The sequence below is a fragment of the Symphalangus syndactylus genome, chromosome 22 (assembly GCF_028878055.3).
Source record: "Symphalangus syndactylus isolate Jambi chromosome 22, NHGRI_mSymSyn1-v2.1_pri, whole genome shotgun sequence".
Classification (NCBI taxonomy): domain Eukaryota; kingdom Metazoa; phylum Chordata; class Mammalia; order Primates; family Hylobatidae; genus Symphalangus; species Symphalangus syndactylus.
The window spans coordinates 30,798,716-30,824,963 of NC_072444.2; the positions used below are offsets into that span (position 1 = coordinate 30,798,716).

At 58.3% G+C, this 26,248-nt stretch overlaps 2 protein-coding genes across 14 annotated transcripts in view; one reads left to right on the forward strand and one right to left on the reverse strand.

The window, feature by feature from the left end:
- Positions 1-4,240, forward strand: part of CHD5 (chromodomain helicase DNA binding protein 5) — an 81,721-nt gene extending 77,481 nt beyond the window's left edge. For both annotated transcript variants that reach the window (XM_055262358.2, XM_055262359.1), the window contains one exon: positions 600-4,240. The gene's annotated coding sequence lies outside the window, so the exon portion shown is untranslated. The remainder of the gene's footprint in view (positions 1-599) is intronic.
- A 604-nt stretch (positions 4,241-4,844) lies between these two features.
- Positions 4,845-26,248, reverse strand: part of KCNAB2 (potassium voltage-gated channel subfamily A regulatory beta subunit 2) — a 108,340-nt gene continuing 86,936 nt past the window's right edge. For 5 of the 12 annotated variants that reach the window (XM_055262383.2, XM_055262381.2, XM_063631989.1 and 2 more), the window contains 11 exons: positions 23,801-23,880; positions 20,813-20,857; positions 18,598-18,642; positions 17,098-17,141; positions 15,653-15,739; positions 11,688-11,773; positions 10,717-10,837; positions 10,534-10,628; positions 9,176-9,296; positions 8,638-8,726; positions 4,845-7,508 (listed from right to left, as the gene is read on the reverse strand). In XM_055262383.2, the coding sequence (XP_055118358.1) occupies positions 7,419-7,508; positions 8,638-8,726; positions 9,176-9,296; positions 10,534-10,628; positions 10,717-10,837; positions 11,688-11,773; positions 15,653-15,739; positions 17,098-17,141; positions 18,598-18,642; positions 20,813-20,857; positions 23,801-23,880 (903 nt within the window). In that variant the 3' untranslated portion in view covers positions 4,845-7,418. Of the gene's footprint in view, positions 7,509-8,381; positions 8,727-9,175; positions 9,297-10,533; positions 10,629-10,716; positions 10,838-11,687; positions 11,774-14,825; positions 14,871-15,652; positions 15,740-17,097; positions 17,142-18,597; positions 18,643-20,812; positions 20,858-23,800; positions 23,881-26,248 lie in introns of those variants that run through there. The other 7 variants (XM_055262379.2, XM_063631986.1, XM_063631984.1 and 4 more) reach the window with 4 other exon arrangements.

Sequence of the window (26,248 nt, forward strand, 5' to 3'; positions counted from 1 at the left end):
CTGTCCACTGGGAGGCTGGGGTGGCAGGACATGAAAGGGTCGATGGACTTGGGTGAGCTCCTGTGTGTGCACGTGTGTTCTCATTTGCACACGTGTTCCTGGAGGAAGTCAGAGACTGCTGCCCCCGCCTGGAGCCCTGTCCTGCCCCTGCTGTCCTGCTGGTGGCGGACATCACATCTTGTCTTACACCCTCACTCCCTGCCCAGGACCAGGAGGGTGGCTGAGGGTTTTGTGGGGGCTATTGGCCAGGAAAGGGGGCTTATTTCAGAGAAACTGCCAGTTCATTCTGGTCTTCTCTGGGGCCACCAGCCTCCACTACGCTGCGTCCGTCCCTGTGGAAACTGTGTTTTGCTGGTGGAGGCTCCGGAGGGGCTTCCTGGCTGGCTGCCCCTGCCCGCTGCTGCTTCCTGGGTGCTCTCGGCACTCTGGGTGTAGCTCATGGCCTGGCCCGGCAGCCTGTGGCTGGGAGGTCGTGGCTGGGGGGCCCCCTGATCATAGTTGGTTGTGATAGGCAGAGAAGCAGCTACAGGCTGTTGGGTGCCACCCTGATGCCCCCTATAACCACCCACCTGCTTAACCCACCGATTTGCCTTTTGCAGCCACGCCTGCCGGGCCACCTGCCCGACCCACATGGGAGAGAAAAGCTGCCGCCTTTTTAGGAGCCAGCGCCACCTTGGGACAAAAAGGGAAACCTAGTAATGCCATCACATGGAGGACGAGGCCCAGCTCGGCTGCGCCAGAGCCCAGAAGTGCCACCTCATCATAATTCAAGTGTTCTTCCACACAGCGTTGCCCCCACAACCACGCCGGACGTGTCCCCTCGCCACCTTTTCCAGACGACTTCTTAGAAGAGATTTCATTGATTTGTACATCTTTTGCACTTTCCTAGTGAAGACTTGAACACATTTGTCTTGATAAAATTTGGATGACGTATGGAAGATTCGAACCTGCGGCACTGACGTCTCTTCACTGATGGGTTCCAGACCCAAGGTAGTCCTGGCACTGCCCTGTGGACTCGGCCCAGCAGGGGAGGACATGGCGCCCAGTGCCCTAGGAGCCCTCAGTGTCCCCTACTTGACCTGTCTGCACCTGTGTGACTGCCCCTTCTGATTTGGCCCCCTGCCCGCTTGGAGCCTCCCAGCACCAGATGGCAGGTTTGGGGAGCTGCCGTCCAGCCCGTTGGTGAGACCCTGGCTGACATTTCCCCTCCTTCCTGCCAAGGCTGGAGGCCGCCAGGTGTTTGCTGTCTCCTTGCGGGGAGGAGGATCCCCTGCCAGCAGGTGTCTGTCCTCGGCCCAGTACATCTTGAAGGCCCGGGGCTCTGTTACCAGTGGGGGGCCTGTGGCCCCGGCTCTTCACGGCAGGCAGAAGTGTGTGATCCCAGGGAGGGTGGGCTGGGGAGGGCCAGCACTTGCCTCGGAGCCACTGCTGCGTTGGGTTTGCCTTCTGCCAGGGGTGTGGTTAAGGGCAGTGATAGCTGGCGCCCCAGCAAGGAGGGTCATGGCCCCTGAGCTGACCCAGGAGATCCTGGCCCTGCCCTGTGCCCTGGGATGCCTGCCCCGCCCACCTCTGGGGGTGGAACCGGGCTGCCCCTGGGGGCCTGGACTTGTCCCATTCCCCTGTCCCTGGAAAGGCCTTCCCTGGGGCTTCTTGCTTGAGGCTGACTCTCGGAAGGCGTGGGGAGAGTTCTGCCTGGAGGGGGACTGGACCCAGTGCCCTCTGCAGACCCCTCCCAGCCGCAGCACCAAGGGCTTGCTGCCTTGTTTCCTGCCAGGAGCACCCTGGAATCCCAAAACCATCTTCCCACATGTGGGTTCTTGGAGTCCCACCCACTCCCCTGGACCCTGCCCCTCCAAGTTGGGGATGGAGATGGGGAGCAGGTCAGGTCCTCCCTAGGCCTGTCTGTGTGTGATCCTTCTCCCGGCCCCAGGTCGACCTGGAAGGCATTTCTGAGTCTTGAACTGGGACCTTCCCAGGGAAGGTGCCTTGGGGTGCAGAATTCTGGGAGTGTTAGGAAAGGGCTGCGTGAAAAACCCAGCTGGGCCTGGGGTGGAGGTGCACACAGGGGCTGGGGCTCAGCTCCCTGGAGAGGGCCTGCCTGGGACTGAGGGGGCCGGAACTGGGTCAGGATTCACCAGCTTGTGTTGCAGACACTGGAGCAATTGCCTGGCCCTCCCTAAGCCCCAGATGCCTCACTCATAATGAGGCTCTCTCCAAACCCCGGAGGACGGGACCTACAAGCCCTTCATCTCGGCACATTCCCACACTCCAGTCTGGATCCAGGTCTGCAAGGCCAGCCCGACCCTGACACTGCACGTGGGCGTAGTGGGGAGCACCCTGGAGTGGAGATGATTGTCAGCGGGCTCACATCTTGTGATTTATCCACACGCGTGTTGTGTGCTCTGCAGTGCCTCCCGGCAAAGGGTCTTGGCTCGGGTCACAGGTGAGGTGACCTGCCATAAGCTCACTCTCGTGACCTCGCCCCCAAACAAGCAGTGGCCAGCACTGGGGTTGGCCCTCATTGGGAGCAGTGCCCACCTTCCTTGGCCCATAGCAGATAGGTCCGGAGCAGCAGGACTGGAGGCCTGTGGCAGTCAGGGCAGGGGTCTGTGTCTCCACCCCAAGGGCTGATGGTCCCTTCCCCGTGAGCCCTTCCTCTCAGGCAGCCTTGCTTTGTCCCTTCCTCTCTGTTTCCCTCCCAGGCCTCGCCAGGGCTCCCTTCTCCTCTGCCTGGTTAGACTCAGGCACCCAGGAAAGCCTGGCCAGGGCTCCTTTGGCCTGGGCCCCCTGCACTGCCTGGTCCAGAAGGGGTGGTGCTCTCCGTGGCCAGCACCCCGGAGCCCAGGAGGGGTGGGCTGCCAGAGTCAGAGTGGGTTTGGGGCTGACCAGTTTGGGAGAGGAGAAAAGATCTGAGATTGTCTTCTTGGTTTGTCAGTCATCTCTGCCAAAAGTGGTGATGGTGGTGTCCGTGTGTTTGGCGTCTTCGGGCTGGGTTTGGTTTTTGCTGCTGGTAGAATCAGGGTCCTCGGGCATGAGCGTGAGCCCAAAGTGCCAGTCTGCGATTGGAGATTTCCAGCCACTTTATTTAAGCCAGTGCTGAGTGGGGCTTCTGCAGAGCCATGTTTGAGCCAAGGTCTTGGAAGGCGTTGCTCCATGGGCTCAGGTGACTCGGGGTGGAGTGAGCACGTCTGCAGGGTCCTCTCATACATGCCTGAGGCAGAAGCAGCGTCCCTGGAAAGCCACCTTCCGAAGCTCCTGTGTTTTCTGCAAACTTGGCTTCCCCCAGGGGCAGGCCGGACTTTCCCTGCCCCCTATGATTGAAGTCCTCCTGCTTTTGGGGGCTGCCTTCCCAGAATCCCCCGGGTGCTCTCCTGCCCAAGTCAGGAGCTGACCAAGCCTTGGCCCGGTGACACCTGCAGCCCTCACTCCTGTCATCCCAGGACACTTGAGGCCCAAGGAGGTGGAGTGGAGTGGGCTGGGAGACATGGGAGCCGGAAGCCAGGTGGACTTGGTCAAGTGTTGGTCACTTGGAGCCTCCAGTGTGCGTTGGGGTCTGTGGGCAGGGGACAGGGTGTGGGTGGGGACCGAGGCTGGCACGCCCCTCTGCCCTGTCTTGGTGACCTGGCCTCGGGCCCTCCCCCAAGTCTCTCCTGTGCAAGACCCAGCCTCGGTCTCGGAAGCTGGTTCCTGTCCCGTTTTCTATGTCTGAAAGTTTACAGGTTGTGGTGCATCAGCCCAAACTCACTGGCGTTGTGTGTTTTTTTTTCTTTAATTTTCAGATTTTTTTTAACAAAGTATTTTTTTAGGTGCGATAACCCAGAAAGGGCCCGTTGGGTGTGTGTGTGTGTCCTGAACTCCTCAAGCAGAGATTGGAGCCCAAGCACCCCTGGAGAGGAAGGGAGGGTCCCACTGGCCCGTGGGGTTCAGGGGTGTGGAGGGAGCAGACCCCACCAGCCCAGGCCCAGCTAAGCGGGGGACGACCCCTTTCCCCAGGCACAGCCCCAGGCTGGCAAAGGGAGGGTCCTGGGCTGGGTACAGGGCACACCAGGAGTCCCAGCCAGGGTGGCCTCGGCGGGGGCGGGTCGAGCTTTGGAAGCCAGGCTCCCCTGTGAGCCGTGGCTTGTCTGGTCTTTGCCCACGGGAGGCTGGACAGAGGCTGTAGCCAACACAATCACCTTTACTTTGTACTCTGTGTGTATGTTTTGGTTTTCTGTGTTTTAATAAATCCTTTGGGAAAGGATTTAATCAGAGGTTTTTTCTTTTTAAGATTCAAGATTTAGAATGGGGGTGGGGGCTGGGGCCAGGGAGGAGTGGTGGGGGGATGGGGGCGTGTCCAGAAGCCTTCTCTGTCTTGGGATGGTCATTTCACGGGTGCAGGGGCTCACTGGGAAGGAGGGGAGCCCGAAACGGGTCTGCTGGGGTGAGGCCCCTCTCACCTGCACCCCAAACACATACCATGAGAGCTTCCCCAGGCCTGGACCTCTTGTCTTTTGTGAGAACAGCAGCCAGCCAGGTCCCCAGAGGGACAGCAGACTGCCAGCAAGCAGCTTTGGGCCCTCAGAGTTGGCGAAAGAGAATGTGTGTGTTGGGGGCGGCAGGGGAGGCACCCACCCTCCCTTGGCTGAATCGCTTGGGAGAGACTGGGGGAGGTCTTCTGACCACCCTGTCCCCATTCTGTATCCCCGCTCTCTCTCTCCCCGGGCCCTTTCCAACCCACCTGCCCTTGGCTACAGGCTCCGGTTTGGGGGGCGCTCCAGGCCCTGCTGCTGGCAGCCTTTTCCTCCCCTCCCGTCTCACCCTGGCCCAGCCCTGATCCCCAGGAAATGAGAGCAAAAAGGCGCAGAGACCGATGGGTTTGGGCTTTATTTTGTCATTCCATAAATATGGTGGCTGTGTCATGGTCTGAGTCTCGTTTGGAAGCTCGAGGCATAGGACAGTCTCTGCCTAGGTAGGGAATGCAGTTAGCTGAGGAACCATGGTCGGTTTAAAAAAAAAAAGACTGGGGGATGGAAAAAGCACATTATTTACATGACTGGACAAGGACAGAAGGTGGGAGGAAGCCCCTGTCACTCCTCGGGACCTGGGACCTGAGCACAAAGCTGAGTAGGAAACTGGGGGCTCTGCAGCGCCCAGCAGGGCCAGCGCCCTCCTTTCTAGACCCCAGCTGCCCTTGGTTTTCTGTCCTTTCTTGGATGGTCCTACCCAACACCCACTCCTGAGAGGGGGGACCTGGCCCCAGGAGGCAGAGCCCCCTCACATCCTCCCTGTAGATAGGTGTGGAGCAAACAGGACATCCAGGAACCAAGTTGTGGAAAAGGCTGTGCCAGAGGCTGACTGCATCCTGACACCGGGGCCTGGCCTGTGTTTGGCAAACCCGCAGCTTTTGGGGGCTCAGCTGCCCCAGGTGTGCTTCGCATTAAGCAGCAGTGCCCACCCCGGGCACCACCTCACGCGCTGGTCCCTCTTCCAACAGTGGGTGGGGCTGGGGTGGCAGTGGGGATGGGGCCAGCCACGCTCCCTGACGGCGAGGGTGGGCCACCTGCCCTCTGGCACCATTGGCCACTGCAGGACCCTGTCCGGGAAGGAAGCAGGTGACCCCCACCTGGGCCCGGGGCCATAGGCTGGGACCGCCGTTGAGAAGGGACTTCCCCGCCCCACACTCACAGGGCTGCTTCTGGTGAAGCAGGCAGCAGGACTGAGTGGCGATCCCCAGGACTTGGTCTACGAGGAGGGGCAAGGGTTCTAGGCGCCAGGGGCAGCATGATGGTGGGTCGGTAATAGCAGAAGCTGATCCCTCTCCTCCCCTCGCCCCAGCCTCTCCCCGCTGGCCTTTCTGACTTTCACACGTAGTTTCCCAGGCCTTGGCCCGGCCAGGACTGGACAGCAGGCTCCCGCAGGATGGCAGGGTGGAGCCTTCTGGAATAGTGGCTCCTCCAAGGGCAAAGCGGGAACAGAGGTGCCTGAACTGAGGGTGCGCCCTGGGGGCAGGAGACACAGGCTTCCCTAGGGAGCTAGCTGGCGAGGGGTGGGGGTGGCTTCGGTGGAGCCCTGCCCTGCGCCGTCTGCAAAGCCTGGGTACTGCTCGGGACACAGGCCTGGGCCTGTAGGTGGCACCCCGCACCTGCAGACTTACTGGCATCCCTAGCCCTCTGGCCCAAGCTGCACAGGGGCATCACTCTGGCCTGTCCTGCCCTCTCTCCCCTCTCCCCAGTCTGTTCCAGGTGTCAGGCAGTGGGAGGGGCTAACCAGCCCTGGCCATCTTTCCAGGGAGAGGTTCCCTGAGGTCTTTTCCTACATTGTGGGGGCTTCTGTGGGGGTGCAGCCCCCAACTCCTGGGCACAGAAAACCCCAAGGACCCTTCCTTATTGAAAGGGTCCAAGCATGCTCTCTGCAAAACCCAAGCCCACCACCTCGGTGCAGAGCAGCGGCCTGGGGTGGAGGGCAGCTTTAGAGAAAGTCTACAGGGGCTAAGAGGAGTGCACCCTTGTGCACAGGGCTGGCCTCTACTGCCACTTGCCGCGGTGTGGCCAGCAGCCACCGTGCAGCTAGGAGCACATGACCACAGGGCCTTCCGGGGCCAGGACAGAGGGGTGGCCAGAGGGGCCTGCCCCACTGGGACCCCTCCCAAGTGCTCCAGGCCTCACTGGCATGAGGCTCATCATTGGTGTGTAGGGGGAAGACGGTGGGATGCTGAGCTAGAAATCACACCCCTACGCTTTTTGTGGCTCCCAAACTGCAGAGTCAATCCCCCTGGGTCCCTGCCCCTGCCAGCAAGGGTGGGGGTGGGTGGGGGTCAAGGGCCAGCTCGAGCTTGGCAGGCATGGCCCCTGCCGGGACCCAGTGGGGTGGGTTGGAGCAGAGAAGGATGGGGGAAGAATCTGGGGTCAGGCCCCAGATTCCTGGAGCCCTTGGAAAGTGGGAGGTGGAGGAAGACCCCCAGTGGGGAGGCCCTGCCCCAGCAACCAAGGCCCTGGCAGAAGGGGCCCCTTGATGGGCCAGACCCCTTTCCCCTCTCCCCCTACACCAGGTAGGGATTCTCAGCAGAGGAGAGGCCGGCCCTGCCCCCCCAAAGGACCCAACCAGGCCTTGGCCTGGCCTTGACTTTGGGAATCTTGGCTGTGGCTGGGAGAAAGCTGGGTGGTCTTGGAGGATGAGCAGAGGTGACAGGCTTGGGTGGGACCGCTTGAACATCCTTCCTAACCAGTGCCGTCCCCGGCACAGATCAGACTTCGACATTGTCCGGCGAAGCAGTGGGTGGTGTCTGGCAGCGACTTGGGAGATCATTTCCCGATGACGTCACAGTGTGGTGTTTTCTCTTGGATGCAAACCACACTCTTCACTTGGCTTCAAAACAGCTTAAGCGAGCGAACAGAGACTAGGAGGGAACGGAAACTGTCCGAGCAGGCGGGCGGGGCGGCTTAGGATCTGTAGTCCTTTTTGCTGTAGGGTTTATTGCCCAAAATACTATCAATCTCGTGGATAATGGAAGACGACAGTTTTGGAAGGACCTGCGTGCAAGAACAACAACAAATCAGAATCCCACCAACAAGATGGGCCTGGACTGGGGAGGAGGCGGGGCGAGGCTCTTGCAGATGGTCGGCTGGCCAGGCCCGGGTTACCTCATCACATCTGGGCTCCATCTGAGGCAGAGGGAGGCCACGCTGCTTTTGTGTTTCAGAAGGTTTGGGGCAGAGAGGAAGCATGCCTGGGTCTGTGCACTCTCCCTCAAATGTCAAGGTGCCCTAGAACCTTCCTGAAGGGTGGTGGCAGCAGTGACGTAAAATGCAAACTCCAGGCCAAATGCTGGACTTCCATGTGCGTGACTGCTTTTTCCAGCTGCACCTGCCTCAGCTAACAGCACCGCCACCCTTCCAGGTGACACACCCAGGGGCCGACTTCCACCTCGCCTTCTCACCCCCACATCCAGTTTGTCAGCCAGTCCCAGGGGCCCCACCTTCCCAAACATCCAGGATCCAACCACCACTCCCGTCTCAGACCCGCAGCTGCCACTTCCCACCAGGGCTCTCTGCTTCGACTTTTGCTTCCCAAAGCATCCCCGACGGAGCAGCTGGAGAGCAGGCTCCCTTTCCAGGCTGAGCTGCAGCTCGCCCTCCTCTGCCCACAATTTTGCCACTGCCCCCATCTCACTCAGAAGTCCTTGGAGGTGTGTCGTGCCTCTCGGGATCTGCCCCTCTGCTCCAGGCCTTTTTGGGCCTTTGCATCAACTCTTCCTGCTGATGGAAGGTTCTTCCCGCAGGCATTTGCGTGACTGACTCTGCATCTCTCAAGACTGCTCAAGCACCACCTTCTCAACAAGCCCACCTGACAGGCCCCCTTGAACCTGAGTCTGCAGCGCCACCGTCCCTGGCCCCAGCTCCCTCCCCTTATCTCTCTGGCTTCTTTCCTATGGCGCTCACCCACCCCGACACACATTCTAACCTCCTTGTTGTGTGCAGTTAGTGTTCAAGTCTGTTCCTGCTGGAAAGCAAGCTCTCCAGGAGCACAACTCTGATGGTTCACTAGCACATCCTGAGCGCCTAGAACAGAGCCTGGCACGCAGGATGAGCCTGGGAGGATGCACTGGACGGGGCTCGGGCTGGGATGGGCGCTCTGCCCAGCAAGGCCTCTCATGCTCACCTGTATTGCCCCAATGTTCTCCATGAGCTGGTCCGCGTTGGAGGCCCCCAGGAGCACGGAGCTGACTCCCTCGTTCCTCAGGCACCAGGCTGTGGCAGCGAGACCCCAGGTGAGGGAGAAATGCCCACCACAGGGGCCCCTGATGGGTCCGCCTTGCCCCTGACTGGGCTGAGAGACCCAGCATCTTGGTCTGGGGGGCTGAGGGGGCCTAGGAAGCCCTGTAGTGCTGGGCACGGGCTTTGCCTAAGAGGTGGCTGGAGGTGGCATGGGGGAGCCCGCTGCTCCCTGATGGAGAGGTGTCCCAAGTGCTCAGCGCTCCCCATCCTCTTCCCATGAAAGTGGGAGCCCCATTACCCATGGCTGGCAGATGGAGCGGTGGCCCAGGTCCTCAGGGACTCCTGACATCCCCCTAGAGGCATGGAGTCCCAACCATGCCCCTTAGAGCCCGATTACCTGAGGCTGGCTGGGGGATGATGTCCAGGGATCCCTTCCCTGTCTCCCCAGGGACACTGGCCCCATGGCGACCCCACCCTGTTACCTATGGCCAGCTGGGGCAGGGTGCAGCCCAGGCGCTCGGCGATGGCCTGCAGCTCCTTCAGCTTGGCTTGCTGGCGCCGGCCCTCCTCACTCAGGATCTTGTCCTTTAGCCACTGGTAGCCCTGGTTGCAGGGGAGGGGAGCGGCACAGCTACAGATGAGAGCAGGTCACCTGGACCCCCACATGCAGGGGGCCGATGGGCTCATTCCTTCTGGACCCTTCTCCCTCATAGGGGCTCTTCCCATCTTGAAGCCAGGGCAGTGCCCCTGCCGCAGGCCTCTCAAGTAGGGGAGAGTGGGCAGTGGGCCGGGCATGGGCTGGTGGATGAGCGGGGCCTGTCCAGGCTCTGAAGTGCAAAGACTGTGGTGCTGGCCCAACCCCAAGTCAGGACAAGGAGGTGAGGTGCTGGCCTTCCTTCTCTTAGGAAACTTGACAGCCTGGGGTCTTGGCTGCCACCCGCGGCCCAGAAGAACCTCCTGGCCCTAGGGGAGTGCTCTCTCCCCTGGCCATCCCCCCCAGAGGATGGCAGGGCCTCCTGGAGGGGTGCCCTGACCTTGCCGTGGGATGGGAGGAGTGGGGGGCCAGGCCATGTTGCCCTGGAACCCAGGGCTGTGGGCCCCAGTGCTGAGACTGCTGGCTGGGCAGACTTTCTTGACCCGCTCCACATTCTCCAGATCCTGCAGTCTGGGGACCCTCCCGAGTCCCCACTCGGAGGTTGTGTGGTGGGGAGGGGCGCCTCTCCCAGGGTCACCTCCATGTGGCTCTGCAGCCCCCATCCCGGAGCCCAGGCCCAGGGGTCTCAGAGTTCTGAATGCTGGGCTATGGTGGGGGGCAGAGGTAGGGGGATGTGGTGGGGGGCAGAGATGGGGGTATGTGGTGGGGTCAGAGATGGGGGGATGTGGTGGGGGCAGAGGTGGGGGGATGTGGTGGGGGCAGAGATGGGGGGATGTGGGGGCAGAGGTGGGGGGATGTGGTGGGGGCAGAGGTGGGGGGATGTGGTGGGGGGCAGAGATGGGGGGATGTGGTGGGGGCAGAGATGGGGGGATGTGGTGGGGGCAGAGATGGGGGGATGTGGTGGGGGCAGAGGTGGGGGGATGTGGTGGGGGCAGAGGTGGGGGGATGTGAAAGGGCCTCTCTACCTGGGCCTGTGCCACAGGCTGGGCAGCCCCTCTACACATGGGGTCAGGCCAGAAGGGGCTCCATATTCTCACGCCAAGGAGCCCACCCCCAGCAGACCAAGGTGGGAGCAGCTGCGGCCCCCGGAACCCCTGCCCAGCACCAAAGCAGTCGGCCCAAAGGTCCCACCCGTCCAAAATGCCTGTCCCCTGCCCGTCCCTCCCCACCAGGCTGTTCCTTCACCTTCAAGGAGGCTCTTGAGTAGGGTGGGATGCCACTGTCGTACTTGCCAGAAACAATGCCACAGGCCAGAGGGGACCAGGTCATGGCGCCCACTCCTGAAGAGGAAAAGCAAGTGGAGTCAAGCCCTGGGCCCGAGAGCAGGGGGGTGGGGTGGGGCGGGGCGAGGGGCCCGAGGGTGCCCACCTATCTTGTGGAACAGCTCCGGCAGCTGCACCTCCACCTTCTCGCGCTGGAACATGTGGTACTCAGCCTGCTCGCAGATGGGCGGGGTCAGGTTGAACTGCCGGGCCACCGAGTAGGCCTCCTGTGAAGGCAGAAAGGGGCCCCGAGGGCCCTTGCCTGTGAGCAGGTGGGGGGCTGCCAGGGCAGCCAGGGAGAGGGCACCAAGGTGTCCCCGGTGCAGCCTGGACCAGCAGCTGCAGCCCGGGCTCCCCACCGCTCACACTCATAGCTTCCCTGGGAGCCAGCGAGGCCCTGGTGAGCTGGGAAAGGGAGGTGGGGTGGTGGGACCCCCAGGCCGGAGGGTCCAGTTATGAGCAGCCCAGGCTCTGAACCACAGCGCCTGGACGTTAATCTTGGCCCAAGCTGCGTGACCTTGGCATGTTACTGAACCTCTTTGTGCCACAGTGTCCACATCTGAAAAATGGGCTGCCTGCGGCACTCACCTGGTAAAGGCACCGTGAGGATTGCATGTGAGAGGGTCCCTGTGAAACCCTTTAACCTAACAGCACCGGGCACATCTTAGGAGCCCAGTGGAAACAGCTGATGGTGTTATCACCCCAGACTGCTTGCTGAGCTCCAGGGCATCTGCTAAGAGCTTCACACTGGCTCTCTCAGGGACTCCTCAGAATGGCCCCATGGGGGCTCGCCTAGCAGAAGTGTTCTACAGGTGGGTAAACAAGCTCAGAGAGGTTAAGCCATTTGTCCAGGGCCACACAGCGCTGGGATCCATGCGGAATCCCTGTCTGCAAGGCCTACAGACATAACCACCACACTCCACCATCCTGTCCCTCCCTTAGCACCCAGGCATCGCTGCAATTGGGACCAAAGGCACAGACCCCGCCAGAGCTTTGGGGTCTCCATATGCAGCCTGTGCCGGGAGCCTGTGCCAGGAGCCTGTGCCTGGACACACACATGCTGCGTGGCCGCCGTACCATGATCTCCATGGAGCTCCAGCGTGACGTGCCCCAGTACATGGCCATCCCCTGGTTGATGACGTGGGTCATGGCACGGACGGTCTCTGTTGTGAGAGAAAGGGAAACAGCAGGTGGGGGGCGGCCAGGGCTCAGGGCCAGCCTTGGGACATTCTGCAAATACAGGCGGGACGCTGGGAGGAGGGACAGGGGCTGCGAAGATGTCTTGCAAGCAGTGTACTTCCTGGCTCTGAAGTTGGGTGTGGGAGGGGTTTTTTGGGATGAAAGAGAAAAGTGAATCACAATCCTAGAAGTTGGTGGTGAAAACAATTTCCCCGACTGGTTACAGGCCTATGGAAATGTTGAAAAATGGGTTATGGATGGACCGTGATGTTTCTATGGCAGATTAGAGGGGACAATCAAAGAATGTGGCTCTGGACTCTAGAACTGGGGGTTCTCTGGTCTGGGGAAGATTCGAGGGCCCCGATCACTCAGGAAGGGCCAGGTGAATGCATGAAAGTTACAGTCAGATGGGTGGCAGGAGGGACACGTGTTTTTGCGTTTCTGGTCTCCTACTTCGGGCTATTCCAAAGTCTAATTGGAACAGAGAGTGGGCTGGATAAGGAGATGTGGCAGGACCTGGGGCGCCGTATGGTCCTGGAGAATAGGGCTTCAGGGCTGAGCTCATGTTTCCTGTCATGTCCAGGAGACTGAGAAGCGGGCGTGGAAAGCCTTGTAAGACCATGGCCCAGGTTCTCAAACCAGCCCAGCACCAGGCCAGAGTCCCAACGTGCCTGTCCCCTGGCGAGGGGTGGTCCCAGGGCCACAGGGGTCTGGGTGTTCCTCCTGTAAGGGGCCAAGGCCTGGAGTAGGACAGCTTTGAGGCTCCATGAGCCCTGGGAACAACCTGAATCGTGGATGGCAGAGACTCCTAAGACCCTGAGGATGAAATCGCGGAGACTCCACGCTGGCCTTTTAAAGAAGGGAGGAAGACCCTCGTCCCAGCGACACAGTGGATTCTTCCCAGTATTCAAAAATGCTTTTGAGACATAACGATCTGCTGGTTATAGCTCCCTCTCAGCCTCATGGGGATGTTGTGATTTTAAAAACAGAACTTGGTGTCAAAATTTCAAATTTCAGAAGCTTCTTAGCTTTGCAGGGTGAGGGACTACAGTGCTAGGCTTCTCACGGGTCGGATACAGTGCTTGCAAGTTCGACCGCCAAAGGCAGTGTGGGAGTGAGTGGGAGTGCAAGTGTTTCTAAAAACAGCAACAACGTTGACCCTGGAAAAGCCCTGGCTCTCCCTAAGTGCCTGCTTGTCCTTTGCCCATGCTGCTTGGAAGGTGAGGTCCTGAAAATGCTGGGAGTGGGGCTGATGGGAAGGAAGGAAGGATGGAAGATGCTGGGTTTGTTCTGCAGGCTCCACCTCGGAATGGCAACGAGGCCACCGAGTGGCAGCGCTGGCTTCCCGTCCACTTCTGTTTTGGGGGTCGCTCCCTGAGTGCCCCTTTACTGAGGTCCACCCTGAGCAGAACCTGGGGCCTCCTAAAGGCTAGAGCTGAGGCCACTGGGGTTTCTGGGGTGGTGGTCTCTGCAGACTCACCCAGGACCCCTGGCAAACCACCCCTGCTCTCTGCTTCCTTCCAAGGTCGGAGGTTGTGGCTCCTGGGAATCCTCTGTCCCCTCCTGGGGGTGGAGATCTGGGAAGGAGTCTGAACTCTCTGGGCCACCTCCCTGGGCCACCTGCTTTAACCGCCAACACCGATAGACCCTCAGGAAGTGCCTGGTTGGGAAAGTTTGAGGAGAACCTAGAGGGTCCCAGGAGAATCTCTAACTACATCCTACCCAGGTCCGGGCTCCTGGCCTGGCCTGGCTGGCCTTGTGGTTTTTTTAGAAACACTCTTGGGGCACCTGTGAGCATGCAGCATCAGTTCCCGATTCTTTTCAGCCAAGGCTTAGGTCCACATGCCAGACAGAGGGAAGCCAAGGCCCCCAACGCCAGCCCCGTTCCCTCGCTCTCCCTCCCCGGCAGCTGTCTCAGGTCTCCAAGGTCCCAGCCAGTGAAACCACACACTGCCCTGCGGCGCCCCTTCCATGCAGCGATGGGGAGACGGGGCTGACGGGGCAGGAGCCTCTGGCTGTCCTGAGGTGGGGAGTCCTAGGCAAAGGCCCCTGGGCTCCCTGGAGGATCTGGGCAGAAGCAGGCTGGACAGGGAGCCCACATGAGGGAGCACCCTGAGCTTGTACCAAAGTGTGGTATCAGTGGCCCCAGACCCGGGGCAATTAGGGACAACTGTCCTTCACCTCAATATTTAATGCTGTTGAACAGAAGTAGGAGGACTGAATCCTTCTAGTTGCTGCCAAAACCCAGAGCATCTCCTGCCGCATCACAAATGATACATGGAGGGTCAGGTGGCAGCACCAGTTGGCAGACAGGGGCCCAGGCCCAGGGAGATGGACACCTGCCCTTGGGGTGGGGTCCTGGGGCCCTTAGCTGTGGGGAGGGCAGAGAGACTGTGGGTGGCCAGAGGCCACTCCCTGGTTTCAGAAGGCTACCGGCTTCTGTGGTTATTCTTTCAGGAGGAAAATGACTCCATGGTGATGGAGAGCTTTGGCCACCTGGTGAGAGGGGACACGCAGCCAGCATGCTGTCCGAGGAACAGCGTGCTGTGGACGGGGCAGCGTGCCAAGCCGGGTGATCTCTGCCTCCGGGAGAGACAGGAGCTTAGCAGGAGCTAAGACTCGGTGAGGGGCCGCGTGTTCTGGGGTCCCTGATGGCTTTGCTCCTTGTGGAAACCTGGTCTTCCCCAACCCTTCCCATGGCACCATCCAGGGTCAAGGCTCCAGGTGGGGATCACAGCATCCTCAGATCAAGAGGACCCCCGGCCGCCGCGGAGCTCAGCAGTGCAAGCCCAGGGGTGGGGGCCATGCACGGGAGGAAGGAGGAACGAGGGGACGGGGGGCTGGGGGCGAGGGGCTCCAACGCCACTTTGCTTTTCCTTCACTTGCAAGGTGTTCTCATAGGGCGCTCTTTCCCCTCTTTATGCATTTTATGGAGAAGTTTCTCATGGGGTGAAAGAATCATGTAAATAAAAATACTGTCTCATAAAATGCAGCTTGGACACAGAAGTCAATAGTCAGGCTGGGGGCACTGTGTACCTTCTATGATGAATGTCCTTGACTTGGAGGAACTAAATGGGTCCCCTGGTGATAAAAGAAAGATTTAAAGAGACCAGAGTTGATAGCTGGGAGCACTGAGAGGCGTGGCACGACGAAGGCACAGCGGGGAGGCACAAATCATCGTGCAGAACACGCGTTTAGTTAAAAAGGAAAAAATATATCAACACACGCACGTGCGTGCTATATATAAACAAATAAAAAACAATAACTGGAACACAACTTAACTTTCAAGTCCCTGCAGCAGCAAAGCACACATGGAAAGACGCCTGTAGCAGGAGGATGGGGGAGCAGAGGGGGCTGAGATCGCAGGAGTAGAAAGAATAAACGACGCCCAAGTAACCAAAACCGATTTTCAAAGCGCTGAATGCTTCTTCTCCTCTATGTAGTAATTTATCCCCCAGAGCAAAAAAGACCCCCCAAGCTTCCCAATGGACGGTGATTGGAGAGAACACTGCAGTCGGAGTCCCCACACTGCGACTTCACTTAGCTGCAAAATAGCCGCAGAAGGGAGGGGACAGTTCCCCTGCGGCTCTGACTCGGAGGGCGGATCGGCCTGGGTCCAAATCAAGGACAGGGACTCAGCCTGGAGGTGCCAGGTGCACCTGGCTAGGGGTCGGCAGCCAGAGGCTGAGCTCACCCCTACTGAGGGGAGGCCTGCCCCCTTGACCCCCACCCTGGACCCGGCCTCCTCTCACGGCTCATCCGGGTGCCCAGCAGGGCCCATGCTGGTGGCCTCTACAACCCCAGGTTCAGACCCTTCAGACACCACCCAGGCCTAACCAGTGGCGCCGCCGCAGACCACCTACCTTCCATCGGGGTGTTGGGGTCCGGGCGGTTGGCAAACACCACATCCACGTACTCCAGCTGCAGTCGCTCTAGAGAAGCTTTCAGACCTGGGAGAGGACCGGGTGGGGGGTGTCACTGCTGTGGCTGCATCTCCACAGGCACCTGGGCCCATCCATGCCCGGCTCAGGGAACAAGAGATGGAGAAGAGGCCTCTGGCATCTGGAAGCTTCCGGAAGCTGATGGAGGTTGTGAAATGCCACGGCAGAGGTGGGGGCACATCCCACAGGGAGTGGGGGATCTCCCCTTCAGGAGGACGTCGGGGGACCACAGGCCACATGTCCTTGACTAAATGAAGGGGAAGCCCCTCCTCCCTCAGACAATATACCCTCCTCTGAGGCCACTGTGTGTTACAACAGGGAGATCACCTTATCTATCACATGTGGAGGGAGGGCTACACCTGCTGCCCGTCCCATCAAAGGCAATAGTGTCTATGGTCGGGCGTTGTGGCCCATGCCTGTAATCCCAGCACTCCGGGGGGCCAAGGCAGGCGCATCACTTGAGGTCAGGAGTTTGAGACCAGCCTGGCCAACGTAGTGAAACCCTGTCTCTACTAAAAATACAAAAAAAAAAAAAAAAAAAAATTAACCAGATGTGGTGGTGGGCACCTGTAATCCCAGCTACTCAGGAGGCTGAGGCAGGAGAATTGCTTGAACCCAGGAGGCGGAGGTTGCAGTGAGCCAAGATCGTGCCGCTGCACTCCAGCCTGGGCAACAAGAGCAAAACTCCATCTCAAAAACAAAAACAAAAACAATAGCAATAGTGTCTAAAATGCCCAAGCCACCCGCTGGTGCTTAGAGCAGCACAGGACACACAGCCGGCAGAGTGAAACGCTGGGTTGGGGTGGGGAGGATGGGAGCGGGTGGCTTGCCCCCCCAGGTGATTTTCAATGGAATGATCTATTACCTCGAAGAAAATGAACAAGGATAGGAAAGGCATGAAGACAATAAAGATACAGCAAGAGGCAGACACCCCGGTGCCTTGCTCTGGTGCCCACGAGTGCTGAGCCCCAGGCTATGTGGCGTGCACCTTCTCCTGGGCGCTGCGGGCATCCCAGCCACCCTTGCCGGGTGCACTCTTACTGTCCCTATTGCACAGATACTGTGGCAGAGGCATGGGGCAGGGTGCCCCTTGCTGAAGACCCACTAAGCCAGTGCGGGGCCGAACCTGGATTGAAACCCAGGCTGGTCTGTGGTCTGTGCTCAGCCACCGGGCTGCCCTCGTTCCCTGCAGGGTCCCGCTGTGCTGCCTGGGTGGAAGGAGAGGGTCAGGCCAGAGCACTGGGTGCCCCGGGATTGGGCCCTCGGTGGGGCAACTTTGGGGGTCGGGCCCTGTGCTGCCTTCATTTTGGCCTCCGAAGATGATCCCACAGGTGTGGGGGCCCTGAGGTGCCCAAGCGCGTCCTCACCTTCGATTATGTGCTTCCTGGACAGACCCCGCTCTGTCTCCGCCCTGGAAAACAGGCCGACCACGTGTGATGTCGCCAGCGGTTTTGGCACCCTGGCCCCTCCCAGAAAACGTTTATGATGCAAGGTTAGACGCAAAAATGGGGTCAGCAAGTCGGATTCCACTTTGGGGGTAGGTACCCAAGGCTACAGGGCTGAACTCCCAGAGGCCCAGGGTGAGGCCTGGTCACAGGGCTCAGAGGGGAGGGGGGATCAGCAGGGGGTAGGGGGCTTTGATTTTCAACCTAACCCGTCTGATTCGGACTTACTATTATTATTTTTTTTTTAAATTAAGAACACGTCAGGCTGGGCACAGTGGCTCATGCCTGTAATCCCAGCACTTTGGGAGGCTAAGGCAGGAGGATCACTTGAGCCCAGGAGTTCAAGACCAGCCCGGGCAACACAGTGAGACCCCATATCTTAAAAAAGGACAAATTAAGGCCAGGCGTGATGGCTCACACCTGCAATCCTAGTGCTTTGGGAAGCTGAGGTGGGCAGATTACTTGAGCTCAGGAGTTTGAGACCAGGCTGGACAACATGATGAAACCCCATCTCTCCAAAATACAAAAAAAAAAAAAAAAAAATTAGCTGGGCATGGTGGCATGTGCCTGTAGAACCAGCTACTTGAGGCAGGAAGGTCACTTGAACCCAGGAGGTTGAGGCTGCAGTGAGCTGGGACTATGCCACTGTACTCCAGCCTGGGTGACAAAGTGAGATCCTGTCTCAAAAAAAAAAAAGAAAGAAAGAAAGAAAGAAAAAGGACAAATTAGTTAGGCATGGTGGCACATCCCTGTAGGCTGAGGCGGGAGGCTTGCTCGAGCCCAGGAGTTTGAAGCTACGGTGAACCGTGATTGTGCCACTGCACTCCAACCTGGATGACAAAGCGAGACCCTGTCTCAGAAAAATGAAAAATAAAAACAAAATAAAAATAAAAAAAAAAAGAAAGAATGAATGAATGAATCGTAGTTCTAATTCCTGTGAGCCCAAGTGTGTCCAGCCCAGAAACTATGGAGCTAGACACTTGGAGACCTGCAGGGGTGACAGGCGGCCCAGGGAATTTGGAGTGGTTTGGCGGTTTGGGCAGTTCACAAATTTTCTGTGTTTTTCATAATTTTTATGATGTTACCATAGTGACCAGGAAAAAATAATCCATGTAAGTAAAAAGAAAAGTTAAGTGAGGTTTTTGTAAAAGGCAAACTCAGCCACAGCTACTTTTCTGGATTTGACGTCCCTTAACAGGGACAGGGACCAGGCATAGCTGATGGCTGCAGAAACGCCAGCTCTGCCCCTGCTGGGGACAGGAAATGGCACTGGGCCGGGGCCTGTCCAGGACGGACCCCGACCACTCTCCCTTCTCAAGGAGGACTGTCCTCCCGCCACCCCAGGAGCCTTCTAGGTCAGGGGCCTCTGGGGAGCACAGGGCCGTGGCCGGGGCTGGAAGCATTGCCAGCTGTTGCACCTACTTTCCGCCCCAGAAGATCTTGGTGGTGATGACGAGGCTGGACCGCCTGCGGAACAGAAGAGAAAGAAGGGGTGTGATAAGCCCGGCCCCTGGGGGGTCCTCCTTCATCCCTGACATCCTCATCTCTCACACAGAGGTCCTGAAAGCCCTCCCGCCTGGGAGCCTGGGGCATGAAATGGGCACTTCTCCATCATATGATGTGTACCACGTGCCAAGCCGGGGTGCGTGGGCTCCTCATGGAGCCAGGAGGCAGCCACCGAGGCAGTAACTGTGAGTCAGGCAGTGGGAGTTGGACAGTGGGGGGCCTAGTGTGACTGGAGCCCAGAGGAGATGCCTTCCGCCCAGGATGTGGGAGGGGGGCCTGGCTCAGGGAATACGAGGGGCGCGTGGATTTGATCCAGGTAGAGGAAGCGGCAAGAGCCAAAGCTGGAGGAGGCCGGGTGTGGGCCAGGGGGCAGGGGTGGGCTCTGGGGGGATCTGGCAGGATTTGAGGATGGAAAGATGTGGGTGGGAGGCAGGCAGGGAAGCTCTCCACAACGTTCCCTACAGAATGTGACAAGTGTTGCAGAAAATCTGTGGGACGGCCTGGTTGGGGTAACTTGGGGGGCACCAAAGGAGGGAGGGGAGGCATAGGGAGCCCAAGTGTGGCCAGGCCAGTGGAGTTCTGGGTTTGAGTAGCTGAGGCACAGAACTCTGAGGATTTGGGCTTGAGCAGCGTGAAGGGAAGTAATTCGTTCTTCTGCTCTAAGTCCACAAGAGACAAATGCCCATATCAGTGGCTTTGTCCTGGTGGGATGGGGGATAATGATGGCCCCCCCCAGCCACATTTGACTTTGACCCCTCCCAGAGGAGGGAATACTTCCCACCCAGGGGGTGACAATGACCTCCTGGTGCCCCATGGCTGAGCTTCCTTCCCACCTGGGTCCCGGGCTGCTCAGGGAAGCAGCTCACGAGGCTGGAGTAGGAGGCCTCCTTTGCCCCCCAAAGCATCGGCCACAGAGCTCTGGCAGGGGCAGCATCACCTCCAGGAAGAGAGGTGATCACCTCACCCCACACCACCTCCATGTGCATTTGCCAAAGACATGATCAGGGGATTTGCTAATATATGCAATTTCCTTTAATTACGGGGTGAGGAGGAATTTGTTTTGGGATCAGAGTTGCCAAAAAACAAATTTGATGGGACAAGAGGAAGGGGTGTCAGGAATCCATGGGGGAGGGGGTGAGGGCTCCCCCTGGCACTGGGATTCTGAGTGGCACTTGGAGGGGAGGGAGGAGGGAGGCCCAACTTTATAACTGCTTCTGATGTTTCTGAAAATAAAGACACATTTATTAAGAAACAGGGTCCTGGGGCTTGTCAGCACCTTCAGATAAAGCCGTGTCCAGGGGTCTGGGGGGCCTCAAAATGCAGGCAAGTGCTCAGCCCAGTTGGTCCCAAGGTGGGTGAGGACCTTGGCCTGGGAAGGGCCCATAGGCTCCTGGGAGAGAAGGGTGGATGGCCCCGATCTGCGACCTTTGGGCTCCATCACACCCAGGGACCGCTCCCCGGTCTGTGCTGGAGGGGACCACTTCCCAGGGGAGTGTGACACGTCCCGCCCTGAGCTGGGTGGGTGATTTACAGACTTGGGGCCACTGACCCTCAGGATAGCCCTGCCAGGACGGTCCCCCACACACCCCCTTACAGATGGGAATAGTGGGCTCCGGAGAGGCTGAGATGCCGTGAAGGTCCTGTGGACAAGGTGCAGGGTGGGATCCAACCCCAGGCCCCCAGGCTCTCTGAGCCACTCCCCTCTCTGGCCCCCTGGCTCCCCTGACCCTAAGTGCTCCAGCCAAAGAAGTGGAAGGGCTTTGCACCCCCATCTTCTGTAGCAGCACGCCTTTGCTGTACCCAGGCCCGTTCTCACGCCAAGCTCTTTTTGGCCTGACACTTTGCAAGCAGGGACCCTGGCGCTCTGGGTCTCTGTGGATGAGCTGGGACAGAGGTGGAGTGGGCAGGCTAGGGTGGGGGTGGACAGTGTATTCAGCCTCCCTTCAACTTCTTTCGCAAGCAGAGTCACCTCCTTCTCTTGGAGAACTGAATTTTCCTCTCCACTTCCCAGCAAGAAAAATGTGGGGACTTGCAGGCCTTACAACACTGCACGACAGGCTGACGAGGCTGACCCTGGGATAGTTCGCCCGCATCCACCCCAGGAACAGACCGCAGAGAGCAGGGTCGTTACCTCCATCCTTTCTTCTTAATGATGTTTCCCAGTACCACTTCAGCCCTGCAAAACAAGACACCGAGCTCTCATCACAGCCAAACAGAAAAATCAAACCCAGACCCACTGTGGCCACTGGCCACTTGGTTCCCTCTGTGAAAATGTCACTGGGTCCAGACAGCCAGGCTGTTAACACCCGCCTTGGCTCAGTAGCTCATTCCAGAGAGAGGGCTGGCAGCTGTGTTATTGCCCCCCACTAGGATGGCTGTGGCATGTTCCCCTGCAGACGCGTGTCTAAGCAGTGGTGGCCACAGCTCTCACAGAGAAGGAAGGAGCTGCTGTCAAGCTTGGCAAGGCCAGCATCCTATTTCCTAGTCAGCTGAAAATTCACCAAGGAAAATGCCTGGCAGCATTAGGTTGGCAAAATTTCCAAAGAAGTATCTTTTTTTTTTTTTTTTTGAAATGGAGTCTTGCTCTATCACCCAAGCTGGAGTGCAGTGGTGAGATCTCGGCTCTCTGCAACCTTTGCCTCCTGGGTTCAAGCAATTCTCCTGCCTCAGCCTCCCAAGTAGCTGGGACTATAGGCACACGCCACCACGTCTGGCTAATTTTTGTATTTTTAGTAGAGACGGGGTTTCACTATGTTGGCCAGGCTGGTGTTGAACTCCTGACCTCGAGTGATCCGCCCACCTTGGCCTCCCAAAGTGCTGGGATTACAGGCATGAGCCACTGCGCCTGGCCAAGTATCTTTTTTTAAAGGTAAATTATTCATCAAGTGCATGCTCTGTTTTGAGAGACAATCAACATGTACTCAGGGTCAAGGGCTGGATTTCCAGCAGATGTGCATGCTTGTGTATATGTGTGTGTATACACGTGTGCATGTGTGTGGGTGCACGTGTCCCTCTCATTTCCTGCACTGAATGGCAGAGTCAGATGCTAGGCAGACCACTGTCTGTCCTGTTTGGCATCACTCTGGGTCCTGCACCAAACTCAGGCTAGCTGGGGGCATGGCGGCCGTTTCAGCCTCGCCCGGCACTGCAGCACTGGATTAACTTTGAAGAACTTTCTGCTTGTAGCAAAATGTTTCTGAGCAAAACAACAGACGGAGAATGATCCATACTCTGTGCTACATTCCAATTATAAAAGCGCCTGAGTCATCCACTCAGAAATAATGGGCTCTGATTTGCAAGCTGTTTAGCATGCGCTCTGAATGCTCCTCATTTATGGTCAAGATGCACAGAAAATTCACTCAGCCCTAGGCCTCTTCCTTTTATTCCTTCGTCCCTGATTTGGGGATCAGGAAAGGAGGAGGGAGAGAGAAAAGCTAGCAGTGATCCCTGGGGCAGAGGAGCAGCAGACAGTGAGTTACCTAAGCCTGTGGCTTGTGGCTCTGGCTGTGAATTTGGTAGGACTCACATCTGTTCGCGGGACACAGAAATCCTGTAGCTCTCTGAGAAGCCTGCAAATTCCTGTCAGCAGGAGAAGCAGGGGGCCTCGGGAAGATAAGGGTTTGGCCCCCTGCAAGCTGCCTCTCAGCCTCCCCCAAACTCCCCAAAGCAGTTTCTCCCCACCTATCCCCGGCACGCAGCACCCAGCTCCCCTGTGAGGGCACTGATGGGCGTCCACCGGGGGCTCAGCTCTGAGCTGGACAGAGGGACCGCAGTGGCCGGCCCAGGAGCAGAGGGCAGGGGATCCCACAGAAATGGCGACCTGAAGGGAAGCTGCTCCCTGACTCCCTGGTCTTCCGGCAAGCGGCTTCTGAGAGGCCCGAGGCTGCTGGAGACCCAGTGATCTTGCCCAGCTCACCAGCTCTGGGTGTCCACTTAAACAGGGGGACATGGAAACTGCGAGTGACAGAGGACGGAGTGTGGCTGCTGTTACATGGGGTCTGCCCGGCCTCATCCACGGAGGCTGCACAGAGCTGCCTCCCACATGTTCTTCAGGGCAGCATAACCCAGGCCAAAGCAGGCAGCAAAGAGGTGGGGGGCTCGGGATGGGAGGTGCCTCTCGGCTTGGCATCTGCACTGGGCTTTTTGACCTCAGACCCCTCCGCTGGGCTCATCTGTCTGGAAAGTGGTTCACTTTGATGGGAAGCTGCTGCCAGTCTGGAGGGGGTGGGAGGGGGCTGTGCCATCCGGAGGGCCAAAAGGGCTGCAGATGGGGGCTGGAGGCGGTTTGAGGTCCCAGCGGCAGCCCCCAGGGCTGTGTGCTCCCCAGGCTCTGGGTGGGAACTTGAGCAGGGCCCAGTTGGGTTCCCTGCCGCCGGGTGCTCTGGGCCCCGCTGCAGTTGCAGGTAACCACCCAGGGCCCACGAAGCAGCTGCGGGCCAAGCAGCAATGGTGCACAGCAGCCCAGGCCTGCAGTCTGCCCGGCTGACAGGAACTTGGCTGGCCCCAGGCAGGAGGGGGGCAGAAGGAGGATGAAGAGAGGGCCAACAGATGATTTTACAAACAAAAGCTGACTTCTGGAAACCCGATGCAGGAGAGTGGATGATTTGATTACAGCCAGTCTTTAAAATGGAAGCCAACGGCCTGGCTGAAGAGGGCTGAGCTTTTACATAATTGAGCAGGAAAGTTCACTGCCAAGATGGGAAGTGCTCCCCACAGCACTCGGCCGGAGCCTGCCCTCCCCAGCTCTGAGGCCCTGCAGGCCCTGCAGCCCTAGTTACACAAGTGAGACATGAAATGTCAAAATGTCAGGCACATCAAGAGAGCCCAGGACAGCAGCTTAATCGTGCCTCTCACCCAGCACAGCATCTTTGGCACCAGAGGGACTGTGGTCCCCCTGGTGACTCCATGGGGAGTTTAGCAAGTGACCAGTGTCCAAGCCTTCTGCAATTCCAGCCCCATGAAAATAGTACCTCCTAAAGCCATTCAGAGTTTAAAAATGAAAGCAGGGTGCAAGGTGCATTTGTGAGCACTCTTGGGAACGCGAGTGGCAGGAATCCCTGCAGCTCCGGCATTGCCCAGGCATTCTACACGACTTTTTCCCATGCGAAAAGACACGTACTTGCCGGCTGCGTAGACTTCTGCCGTATCGAAGAGGTTGATGCCATTATCATAGGCCAAGGTCATGAGCTGCTCTGCCATCTGAAACGAGAAAATCGGCACTGTCCTGCCAGCCGGGGGTGGGGCCCAGAGGCTCTGGAGCACCACCCTCTTGGCCTGGGAGGCCTCCCCGTGTCCAGGCCCTGCCCTTGGGTGCCCGACAGCCTCCCCTGTGGGCTCTCTCCTTGCCCTCTCCTGCCACAGGACAGGGATGGAGGCAGCTCTCAGTAATAAACCCATTGAGAAGAATAAAGAAGGCAAAAGGAATGAAGAAACTGCCGAGGACTGCGAATTTCTTGAGAGCAGGGACCCCATCAGTTGGGATCATCACAGGGCTTAGCCCCTATACTGGGTCGAACAGTATCCCCACAGAATTCACATCCACTTAGAAGCTTAGAGGTGACCTCATTTGGGAATAGGGCCTTCTTGAATGTAATTAGCGAAGATGAGGTCATAATGTGTTAGGGTGGGTCCTAAACCCCATGTGACTGGTGATTTACAAGAAGAGAAAATGCAGACACAGAAGTCCATGAGACTACGAAGGCAGAGACCAGAGTGACACGTCTACAAGCCAAGGACTGTTGGCAACCCCCAGGAGCTGGAAGAGGCATGGGGCAGACCCTCCCCCAGAGCCTTTGCAGGGAACCTGGCCCTGCCGACACCTTGGTATCAGACCTCTGGCCTCCAGAAGGTGACAGAACAGTGTCTGTTGTTTCAGGCCCCCAGGTTATGTTACTTTGTTACAGCAGTCCTAGGAAACCAAGGCAGTCCCCAGCAGGGGCTCTGTGGACGTTGCTGGGATGAGTCTATGTCCTTAAAGCCAGGGCTGTGTATTCAGTTGTATCTCATTGAAGCTTTCCCAGCACCTGCACATGAGGACTGAATTGTTATTTTTGTAGATGGAGCAACTGACGTCCCACAGCTGGTGCATGGCGGGTGACATCCATTCTGGCCTCTTGGCCAGTGTTTCACCAACGGCACGTGCTCCCGGCCCCAAGTGGCACTGCTGTGGTGGCGATTGCCTCGTGGGCAAGATCGATGAATGACTGCCCGAGCTAAACGCGCCGTCCATCAGACTTTGCTCCATGGCTGCTGTCAGGACGCGATTGTGCTCCATGAGCAAAGAACTGGTCATGGGGTGGGACTCATGGAGCGAGGGGAGCCCCTCTGCAAGTGACAGCTCCCTCCAAGAGGCCGGAGAGAAAGGTGCCCCTGAGCTGCTGGCCCTCGGACAGGGCTGCTTCCCTCTGAGTGTCACACTTCCCCAGGTGCGGCTCAGAGCACCGGGCCTCTCGGGCAGCAAGCCCAGCGTGGGGTGAATAATTCTTAATAACCCTCAAAAACCATAGGACAGAAAACCAACCAGGGGTGGCTTCACAGGTGCGTCTCTCCTTTCCGAACTCAGAAGCCCTTGTGGCCAGGAGGTATGGAGAGTGAGGACAGTGTCCTATGGGGACCACGGGGTAGCCACCACTGGGGGGCACCCATGGGAGAAGGCCCATGCCCAAATGCTGAGCGTGGGAAGGCGGGCCTGGTGCTAGAGATCTGCCAACTTCTCAAGAGAAGCCAGAAAGGCAGCATGTTTGTGGGTGGGGGGTGTATGGAAATCTGGCTGGCAGCCTGGCGACGTTGGCACTCATCCCCAAACATCTCAGACACTGAAATGCAGCACAGCTGAAGCTGAGCCCCGGTTAGTGAGCGGCTGTGATTTGAGCCAGGAAGCCCGGGGGTGGAGGCCATCGGTTTTCAGGATCCACCTGCCGGAGCTCCGTTGCTGTCTTTCCGCTGCAGCTCAACTGCCCTGAGGTATCAAATGCATCCATGCAGCAAATGCATCCACCGCCCAAAGGATCTGCTGCTGCCTCCCCAGCCTCCTCCTTCCGGATGTGCCCACGGAGGGAGAGCCCAGGAATCTCTCCCCACCTCTAGCACTTTCCTTCCAAGCACCAGGGCTCCAGCACGGACAGACGGGCGGCTTGTTCACCTGCTCACTGCTTCCTCCTCGTCTTCCTCCTGACTTTTCCCTGATGCCTCCCACATCCAGGCCCAGGAGGAGAGAGCCCAGGAGGGCACAGTGCGCCGGGCCCCGACGGGGGGGCTAAGTCTGTGGTTAGGGCTCCCGCACTCCTGGCAGGGCTTCTCAGAGGAGGGGACCCAGGGCTCCGTTTTCCGTTTTTGTATTTCAGACATGTGTATTTTCTTATCCCCCATCTTTCTTCCAGGACGGGTGGCACACTACCTATATGTTTCTGCACTTTGATTTTTTCTCCCACAATACGTCCTAGAAACCAATCCACACCTGCTCAGGAAGATCCCTTTCATTCTTTTTCTTTAATTAAAACATTACTGCATTTATCAAAGAGAATTTTCTAAGTTGTGGTAAAATATATATAATGAAATTTACTATTTT